General features: G+C 34.4%; 1 protein-coding gene across 3 annotated transcripts; it reads right to left on the bottom strand.

Moving 5' to 3' along the window:
* Positions 1-595: 595 nt before the first annotated feature.
* On the bottom strand, positions 596-9,226 carry LOC127076308 (polyadenylate-binding protein-interacting protein 3). Of its 3 annotated transcripts, none has more exons than XM_051017926.1 (15): positions 8,987-9,226; positions 7,692-7,854; positions 7,435-7,590; positions 6,982-7,118; positions 6,573-6,763; positions 6,105-6,288; positions 5,772-6,005; positions 5,174-5,289; positions 2,647-2,713; positions 2,516-2,549; positions 1,926-2,257; positions 1,657-1,803; positions 1,435-1,527; positions 1,286-1,342; positions 596-962 (listed from the first exon to the last, which is right to left on the bottom strand). In XM_051017926.1, the coding sequence occupies exons 2-15, from the start codon at positions 7,825-7,827 to the stop codon at positions 930-932; spliced, it is 1,917 nt and encodes a 638-aa protein (XP_050873883.1). In that variant the 5' UTR covers positions 7,828-7,854; positions 8,987-9,226; the 3' UTR covers positions 596-929. The 3 variants fall into 3 exon arrangements, with proteins under 3 accessions (XP_050873883.1, XP_050873882.1, XP_050873884.1); XM_051017925.1 differs by having other exon boundaries at positions 7,435-7,596; positions 8,987-9,225; XM_051017927.1 differs by having other exon boundaries at positions 5,829-6,005; positions 7,435-7,596; positions 8,987-9,225.
* Positions 9,227-10,880: the final 1,654 nt, after the last annotated feature.

Raw genomic sequence — 10,880 nt, 5'->3', positions numbered from 1 at the left:
AATTCGAGATAGATTCAGACAAACTACTGTACCACGGATTTTGTTGCCTCAACAGCCAGCAATACAAGTGCAATACGCACAGGAGTTCCGATAGAGATTATTCTATCACAGTTCCTTGAATAATTATTTAGGGTCTGTAATTTGATATTTCACAAACTTTGTAAAAAAAAAATCCTAGTTTGAGGGACTACACTATTAGCATCGTACAACTGAGGAACCAAATTGTTGATTTCCTATCTCTTGCTGATAAGAAAGTAGCCTAAAAAATGTCAAATGTTCATAAAATGGTATCAAATGAAGTAAATTTCGTCACCAAATTATAAAAACATTTTAAAAAATTATAAAATTGTTAAAAGTTAAAACTATCCAATAAAACAAGTTAGTTTCTTTAAAATCGGATAAACTCAAATAAAATCAAGTAAAATTGCTTCCAATTCTATCCAACTTCAAAGAGCTTACTACGCTAATTTGACTATAACACATTTTAACCAAAATCAATTTCACAAACAACGTAACTCAATCTATACCTAAAAACATAAAATATGACGGTTTTACGAGTTATGACTCGATTTTAACAACCATGGCGATGTAGGCATGACTAAAGGTCAAAAGACCGCAGTAATTAAACCATGGGAGACACATATTAATTAGAGTAAATGTTGCATGATAACATGATAAATAAAGAAAAAAGTGCCAATCTGAGTAAAGCAGCTACTACATTAAGGAAAACACAGGAATCACAAAAGATGTGAGAGATTAAAAGATCAATAACTTATGTTCCAGAATGAACCATCTTGCTTGTAAATTATTGAACTTCTATGGAGAGAATCCTCCCATAAGCTGAAGCTATCTTCTTCATTTGAAACTCTCACTTCGTCAATTCTTTTCAGGCAAGGGCTAACTTGTCAAGAACATAGTCAACTTGGCAATTAATAGTTCCGTCCCTTATATGGTGGTGTCTCCTGTAAAAAAAAAACTAAGATTAAGCTAACAATAAATTGACCATGAAAGTTTACCTAAAAGTATATATAGTGGAAATTTAGTCTCCTCCGTGATTGTTTAAGGAAGAATATCCAGCATTCATGACACATCGTATATGAAGTTATTGAGGTAGCTGGTTTGATATTTGTCATAATGCTAAAAACAGCAAAACTGATATACATAAAATCAAAGCATACGCATGTGAAGTCTCCAAAACCAGAGTGAAGAAGATAAATGAAAAACAACATTGATCAAATAAAATTAGAAAACTAACACTAAAGAAAGAAAAAAAAGTAGTCCTTACAGGTAGGTAATTGGGCATGTATAGAACTTGTCTAGGATGACCATGAATTTGTCCATACTGCAATTGGATTAATAAAATTAATCATTCTGAAATACTTATATTCTATGTTAACATAAAAGTAACAAGAGGGAGCCGAAAGTGGATCCCACCTGTGGTCCATTCTGATGAAAATATGGTTGGGATGGCATTTGTGCTTGTGGATTATACATCATAGGCTGTGGCCCGGCAAAAGAAGTTCCAACCTGCACACCATATACGACATCATCAAGGTTGCAAGGAGGAGTCAGAGATTATAGAGTATAACTATTTAACCTGACTAAGAAATTTAGAGTCCAATTCATAGGAGATTTATATTCCCAAAAAATACTTACTCCGACACCCATTGGCATGGTTGGCATACTCGGTACAGTAGATGCGTTTGCTGGGTAATAGAAGGAACCATCAGACACCGGGGAGCGAGGCCTAACAGGTGCTTGAGACGGAACGAAACTCTTAGCATTAGGGTTCAGTTTAAATTCCTGACAACAAAGGGAAACCACAATAGAGGAAAGCTCTGAGACATGCCACAACAGTAATTAAAAAGACCGGCATTTGCAAATGTGGCTTCCTATTCTATAAAGTCGATCTATAACAGACACACCTTCGCATAGGGATTCAGAGTTGATTTGTCGGAAGACAGTGAACCAAGTGAAGAACTTGGTGATAAACTTGGACCAGAATATGTTGCCACACTTGCTATAAAATCTGAACCAGATGATATACGTGTTTCTGATCTTCCACGTGAATTTAAGGACTTTGTTTCCCAACTTGCTTTGACAGATTCTGAACCCCCAGTCAAGTCTCCATGTGATCCAGTTTTTTCATCAACCTTCGATGAAATATGAGTAGAGGAGGTATAGGAGGAGGCATTAGTAGGAGATAATCCCACTTTATCAGATCCATCTTTCTTCAAGTTGAGTGCTGGACGTAAATCTGCACTAAGTATTGCCATGATCAAAGGAATGCAAATATTTCTTAAAGAATCAACATGAATGAAATTCAAATGTAGGTGAGAGCTTTCATTCATAAGTAGCATTGGTACTGATAGAAAGCTTCAGCACTTCATTTATGATAAGCAGAATAACCACTTAAATGGCATTGGTTTAGTTTCATCCACATTAGCTTTACAGCTTCAGACATAATGGTTTAGATATAATCAATTCACGGGGAGCTGAGAGAAACTTCACAAACCCTGATATTTTGACAGCTGTACATCCTCAGCTTGCTGCAACAAGTAATGCAAAAAAGAATGAGATTTAAGAATATCAGATTACAGCAATTCACAGGGAGCTGAGGGTTGTGACACTTTAGCTTCAACTCACCGTCTGATTTTCTTCCTTGGTGTTACCATTGGCTCCATGTAGATCACAAACTGAGTTATCCTGAATCCTGTGAGTTAAAATGATTGGAAAAAAATTTGTGAAGTTGATATTTGATAGGACTCTTAGTCTTAATGAGAGTTAGTTAGAATATTTCCTTAATTTTAGGGGATATTCTGTTATAAAAGGAGAGAGGGAAGGGAAGTTGAGACTCGTTCAGAAAGTTTGTTAGGAAGTTGTTAGGAGAGTTACTCTCTGGTTTAGGAGTTCATAGAACTATGGTTTACAGTTTCTGTTTCATCCTCCATTGTAGGAGCTTCAAGCTCAACAATTTGCACTAAATAATACTCGGTGTTCATCATATTTTTCTGGTTTCTATCATTGGTCCGACCTTCCGGATTATCGAGTAGCCAGCATACGTGTCATTCAAGATGATTGAAGAAGTGTTGGAAGCAGGAATGGTTGAGAGAATTGATGCAATTGAAGTGAGAATGGGAAGATTGGAGGAATCTGTCAAATCTTTTAAAGTTGGAGTTTCATCAATTGTTGAGGACAGAGATCGCGAAGCATTTGGGGCATATTCCTGTAGAGAATCTTAGCTCTGATTGGAGTGTGTTTCCGATAACAAATGCTATGAAAGAGCACTGTGTAACAGAGTTCCAAACAGATGTGAAGCCGGAAAAGGTAGAAGCAGCGAAGAAGGAAACAAGTTTGGCGAGCAAAGATGTGATCCTTGCGGCTGAGAAGCCAGAGAAGAAAATGAAGGATAGGGAGTTTAAGGGTCAATTGGAGGAGACCTTTTCTCGGCAAGTGAAGGAACAACCACAGTCAATGGCGGCAATCCTCCATATGAGTAACTCAAGAAGAAAATCAGTGAAAGAATTTGAGGCGTGCATCGAATCGGAGAAGTTAGAGATGATGAAGGTGCAAAGAACTATGATAGAAACACAACGCATGCATAGATTGGGTTTGCGACCTCCGTCAAAACCACCAGACGCCAGTCGACCTACGTCATCAATACCACAGCGAGCCTCGCCGCCATCAAATGGAAATACGATGAATTTCACTAGGAACGGTAAACCCATTCTTGTAAGTAAGAAAGAAAGAGTCAAGGGCAATATGGGCAATTCACGAGTTGGTCACATTCTAACCCTACTGGATCAGACCCATTCTTGGAAGGGAACTATAAATTGGGCAGAATCACTGAAGTGTTCAGTAAATACCTTTCACACACGGATTGCTCTTTTTCAACCCGACCCGAGCCAATACCCGATGGAAACCCAATGCGAAGATGCAAACCGGTTTCCGTCCATTGCCGCCGTCTCTAGTGCACACTTCACCTTTGTTACGGCAGTCTTGGAATCGGACGGCGTCTCAGCCGCGATTAACGCAGTCTTGGAATTGAACCCTTCTAATGAAGTTGCTGTCTTGCCGAAGCAGTCCAAAGCAAAGAAAAGGGATGTAAATCTCGAGGAGATGCAAAGAGTGGGAATAGAGTTGCAGAGTTTTTTCTTCATCAAAGAAAATGAGCCAGGTGATTCAAATCTTCTTACCTTGTTCTTCTGAGTTGTTAAATAAAATCATAAATGGCATCAAGGGCATTACTATTAATATACTGAGAAGGGCAGATAAAGGCTAAGGTCTATTGGGAGCATTCATTTTAGAAAATTCATTTGTTGATGATCATCAGGGACATGCGAGTGAGAATACAGTATGCATTGGAATTGCTTCTTCACACTCTGTTGTTGGACTGTTCCTATCTTAATTCTGGTGATATTGGGCTGTCCTGGTTGAAGATGAATATAACAGGGAAACAAAAATGGCTACAGATACATTAGATTCTTCTAATAAACTCTGTTTTTTTTAGTCAAAGTTATGATTGTTGCATTTTTCACCCAAGTACAGTGGAGCGGAGACTATTCGGGTGGTGCGGTCTTTTGCAGTTAGCTTGGCAAGTAGCCAACAATAGGATCCTGGAAAAAAATTAGGAGGCAGCCGAAGAATTATTAAATTGTAGATTGTACTGCAGTGGCAGTTTGCTGTTTATTCCACTACAGTTCCTGTGTTTGCCTGGGTTCTTCAGCAGTTGGTCACGTCACAAGCTCAGATTTGAGGACATATCTGTTTTTCAAGGGGGTGGTAGTGATAGGACTCTTAGTCTAATGAGAGTTAGTTAGAATATTTCTTTAATTTTAGGGGATATTATGTTATAAAAGGAGAGAGAGGGAAGGGAAATTGAGACTCATTCAGAAAGTTTGTTAGAAAGTTGTTAAGATAGTTACTCTGGTTTAGGAGCAATTCTGCTCTGGTTTAGGTGTTCATAGAACTCGGGTTTACAGTTTCTGTTTCATCCTCCATTGTAAGACTTCAAGCTCAACGATTTGCATTAAATAATACTCAGTTTTCATCATTTTCTTCTGGTTTCTAAATTCTATCAATATTTATGTGAAAAGCAACCCTTGGTGAAAAAAATTCACAAAATTACAGTGAAGGAAATAAAACAATTAAATATAAAAGCAAAAACAAAAACCTGCTTTCCGCATCTGAAAATGAGTAACTTTGACCAGAGACTTCAGATGATAACTGCTTAGCATGATCATAAGAACCAGAGAGGCATATATCTCCACCAGTTTTTGACTGAGATGACTGTAAGTGATCAAAGTATAAGAAGGTAAAACGAAATATTATGCTGAATTTTATAACTATTACTTTATAAGAGAGGAGGGAGAACAAGGCAAAATTTAGGGCAGCACTTAGTACCTACTTAATTTGGAAAAATGTTTTATAATTTGTTAAAATATTTAGATGTTCAAGAAGTATTGGTTTGATTATATCAAAACAAAAGATGCACCAATTTGAAAAACCAAACAGAACACATTGTTTAAGCAAGGTTAGAGAGCATACTGGACCAGTAAATATTTGGAACTGCAAAAACCATAATATTCAAGTAGAGTGTGAACAACATTAAGAGTGGTGCCTTTATGTAGCTAAAGAAATACAGAAACACAGCATGGTAGGATTCAATCACAAGAAAGGACAAGCTCTAAAGCCAGTGTGACCTTCAAGTTGACAAATAATTGAAACCAACTAAAATGAACACTTAAAAAATAACTGGCTGAAAGAGATACCATAGTCGAGAAATTTGACCATGTTTGAGCTCCATTTTTGCCTTTGCCACCACTTACCTTTCCTGGTCTCTTTATGACTGAATCCGACATATCTCCAAACGTTTCAGAATTGTGGGAATCCAAAAAATTGTCTTCATTTTCATCATATTCATCGTCAACACCTTTACCCCTATATACGGAAGAGAATCTGGTCTCTTCATCAATGTCAAAGTCATCAGGGTAAAGGCCTCTTTCCTGTTGAGAAAATTTAAGTTTGGGGAATTCAATCAGACAAGTAAATAAAAAATATACAGAAATTTACAAAGGCCTGAAATGCATTGAACCCACACCAACCTCTGCTAGATGAATATCTTGGGTTTCCTCACCCTCAATTTCTCTTGCTATTCTTAGTGCTTGCATCTCCAATTCTCTCATCCGAGGCCCTTTTTCAAGCTTTGTAGTATAGAGTTCCTCATCAAATGTGCTTTTTACCCCAAACAACATTTTATTCGTTTCAAACTGATCCCAGCCCCTAGAACTAGAAGAATACAAAAATAGTTGTCAAGGTAAAAAATGGAGAAGCTGTGAAAAATTACAATCAGAAAGAAAAAACAAATAAAGAAAACCAGGATACTAAAAATGGTAGCAGCAATGTCATACACTCAACTCAAGTAAGCCTCATCCTTATAAGTAAGAAGGACCTACCACAAAATCCCTTACTCTTTACTGTATAACTATGTAAGTATAATTCATAACCAGATTTTTTGTGAATATCCTTCTGTATAAGTTCAACTAGTGATGATAAGAGAAATATAAACCCACCTATTCCAAGGGCCATCAAAGATATTGTCAAGTTCAGGGCATTGTGGAACATCTTCATCAGGTACCCATCGGTGTAATTCTCTCCCTAAATCAACATGACGAGATTGAGATATTACCGAATCAACCATGATCTCCTGATGCACATCATAGTGAGGTTCACTGGCTAGGTCACCTGTAGAAACAGCAACATCCTGCCCCAATGATACATAAAAGATAACGTCAATGAACAAATTGACTATGTTATCAAATCAGCTTCACCTAATCTTGGAACTAAAGTCTAAAACTTTTCCAGCACTGATCAGTAGTATTCAGTTTCCACTTCCGTACATATTTATTTAAAAGCAAAAAAAAAAGTCACATTGCAGAATTTGACTGAAATTACATTGTAAATAAATAAAATGTAGCAAACCTTCGCTATAACTTGTACAAGTTCTTTTCCAGGTATAATTAAAGTTTTAGAAGGAGCTTTGCTGACAAATTCAGCACCGGAGCTCTGCCCTTGCGAAGACCCATCCTTTGTCAAGCAAGCCATTTTCAAAATGATTCCTAAATAACAGCGATGATGATGATATGAGCAGTAAAAAATACGTCAAATCAAGGGATATAAGGTTGGCTTGTTGGTTGGGGTGTAGGAGTTAAGGAGTGGGATGAGGAGGAGGAAAATGGTTTGCTTCCTACCCCCAATAAAATACTAACTATACTAGCATTTGTCATTTAAAAAAAAGAGTATATTTAGTATCATCTCTAAAATATAAAAAAATAACTGAATAGAAAACAAGAATCTATTTGGAGATACAGCAGCATAAGAATAATATTGTCTCCAATAACATCAAAATCAATAACACAACATAACAGAACATACCAAAATCTTTCTCAGTATTTGTAGCATGAAATATTCCAGAGTATATAGATCCATTTTTCACCTGGACTTCCACCTGTTGCCCAATAAGGCATGTTGTTAAATATACCAGTCGATCACGTGAAGGACTCTCATAACTACCACCTTTACTACTTGTCACTGCACCTGCAGAAGTAAGTATCATTAAAATAGTTTTTTTTAATGACGGTAAAACCGTAAATGAAAGAGAAAATAGTAAACAGATAGGGTTAGATGTTCACCTGTACTTGCTAATCTGCCAGCATTTGATTTTCCAGGGGGAATCTTATTATCCGATTTGGATGCCCCATCTTTTTCAGATTTCCGACGACCATATCCATTAGAAGATTTAGGCTGCCCAACTTGTTGCAAATTCATCTTCACCCACAGCCTTGCTCCACTAACCTAGAGTACTTAGAAAGTCATATCAAACACACACCCATACAGCATTGCATAGCAGAAATATACAATATGATATAAGCACAAAAGATCCTGTTATCTTTCTGCCGCCAAAGTTCATGCAGTCATGTAATAAACTAAAGTTGATACCATATTTTGTTAGATTTGGTATGTGAGAATTAAGATGATTAAATATAATGAACCACAATAACAATAACAACCAAGATTTATCCCCTAAGTGGGGTCTCGGCTACATGGATCAAATTATGTCACAATGGTCTATATCAAATTAGACCGAATAATTCAACATTCAAGAGTCTTGACTGATTTTCAGTATTCTTAAGGTATTTTTCGTATTAAGCCTTGAAAAAACTCAAGTTGTTTTATTTTCCAATTTCTTCTTGTTATTTCCCCTCATTTTAGTCATTCTTCCTTGGTCAGTCCCCACAATTTTTTACTAGCTTTCACTATAAAAAATAAAAAATAAAAAAAACATACCTATATCAATGCAAATTATCTATGTGTTCCAGCCACAGTAGATAAAGGTCATTTAATTACTCACATAGTCACATTCCAAGCCCCTGTCACATCTCAATCCTAAGAAAAAAAACAATCTTTGAAACCTAAAAACCATTCCTTTATTCCAAAAAACCTATCACAAAAATGGAACCTTAATCCTCTCAATTTAACTCCCCTCCCCAAAACAAACACAAGGTCTTCAAAATTCAAATACCACCAACAGTCAACTTCAAAAGTCAAGTCAGCAGAGAAATAGCAAAAGATCTTTACTTTGCAAATTTCCCCTTTTCCTTTACCTCAAATCCCAGTTCCTACCCTTCTTCAAAATAATAAAAATCATCATTGATAAAATGCAGCACATATCTCAACCAGTTAATTGCCACATAAAATCACATAAATTTCATATGTATTTATCTTTTTGCTTCACTAAGCAAACCCAATTCGCAACCATAAATACCTATTTACACAACAATGAAACAAACACGATCCAACCAAGTTCTAATTTTTAAAATCGAACACAAAAACGAAGCAAAGTTCAATTTGTTTTGCTGTTGCACGGAATCGAAAGGAGAGAGAGGAAAAAACTAGATCGAAAAATAGATAGGGTTAAATTATATACCTGAGGATACTATTGATCGGAAGAGAGAATAGCGTTGAAGTCGAAGGGAGGAGGTGAAAATGCAAAAGCGTGAGTTGGGGGGTTAATTAGGGATTGGAATGATGAAAACGACGGAGGCACCAATTGCAGCGACGGAGAGAGAAGGGGTGAAACGAGGGTTCCGTCGTGATCCAAAATTCAGAATCAACACTGCATCGGTTTTTTGAAAGAAGAAAGAAAATAAAATAAAAACGCTACAAACAATGAAATAATTAATAGCAGATTGATTTTAGAAATATTTATTTTAGAGATAAAAGAATAAATAAATAAATTTGGTACCTTGAAATTTGAAACCAAATTCAAAATACATTTACATTGACATTTATTTTTAGTGATTAATTATTACGCACGTCAATGCAAAAAGTTTTATAATTTTTAATGAATCATAATTATTCTTTTGTATTATTTTTTAAATAGTTAAAATAAAAGTTAAATATTTTAAATAAATCAAAATTGTGATTAACTAAAAATATAAAAGATATTTATACTGGTACTGTATATCAATTAAATTTTTATTTTATTAACACTAAAAAATAAATATTAAAATTTTGATATTAAATACGATATTTTTGATTTTTCTGTTTATTTTAAAATAGATTTAATTGAAATACACCGACAGTGTAAAAACATTTTACACCGTCAGTTAATCTTAGACGTTGGATATTAAAATAAGTTTGACTTTTATTTTAAAAACCTATAAAGTAATGCAAACGGTTGATGGCGATGAATCGATAGTGTAAATCTTTTTACCCTGACAGTGTATAATAATTAATCTCTTTTAAAATTTATCTGAGTTATAAAAATTTTAAAATTAAAAAAAAAAAGATAAAAATAAATATTATGTGTTTCCTTTTTAATGTTTAATAAATGACGTAATATATAATATTCTAAAGTGTTGGTGATACTGCTTTATGTTAGGTTAGGTAAATTATGATGATGAATTAATTCATCGTCGTGGATTAAATTCGATTGGAAGCTAAATTTGTTTATTTGTACTCTACCTTATTATCAACTTTTTGCCAACTCTATTTTTATCAAAAAAAAAAGGAAAAAAGAAACTCACTAATTTGTAACATTAATAAAATTAAAAAATTTGATATTTTATATTCATTTTGTCTCATAATTTTTTTTTAAATATAGATATTATTTAGATTCCTTGTTTGTGTTAATTATTTTCATCTATTTTTTTCAAATATAATTATTTTTTGTCATATTTTAAGTGACATCAATGTAATTATCAACTATCGTCTATATCATATAATTGATGATTTGATTAACCTTTCACAAAGATCAAGAAAATAAATAAATAAAAGAAGAAATGATAGTTTTATTAAAGTATAAATAATATTAATTATATGGTAAAATTGGTAAAGATGTCTTAAAAATTGAAATATATCATTCATTTTTATAGACTTTTTTATTTCAAATTGATCATTCATTGTGGGACAGAGGAAATATTATTATTAAGGGTCGTCTCCAACATTTGCAACATCGTCAAATTATGTCAAATCTAAGTTGGTTTCATTTTGTGTTAATCACCTATTTGTACTTCGAAGAGTTACGACAATTATTAATTTGGGAAGTAACCCCGGGAATATCCAATTATCATAAATAATTCATAATTCTCAAGTAATTTCAACATATGGGTCCACTTAAAGTGAGTGTGACTATTTTGATTAGTTTTATGATAAAGTGGGAGAGGAAAATGACATTTTATCATGAAGCAGAAAAAAGGTTTGAGTTTTTAACAAAATCCATTAAAGAACAGAGACAAAAACTTGTTGAGCGTGAAGGAAAAATTGAAGTGCAAAGACACACAATTGAAACTCAACAGGACTATATTGATGCTCAAAAC

The sequence above is a fragment of the Lathyrus oleraceus genome, chromosome 4 (genome assembly GCF_024323335.1).
Source record: "Lathyrus oleraceus cultivar Zhongwan6 chromosome 4, CAAS_Psat_ZW6_1.0, whole genome shotgun sequence".
In the NCBI taxonomy this organism is placed as follows: Eukaryota; Viridiplantae; Streptophyta; class Magnoliopsida; order Fabales; family Fabaceae; genus Lathyrus; species Lathyrus oleraceus.
The sequence above is the reverse complement of the archived record's forward strand: the minus strand, read 5'-3'. Positions and strand labels throughout refer to the sequence as shown.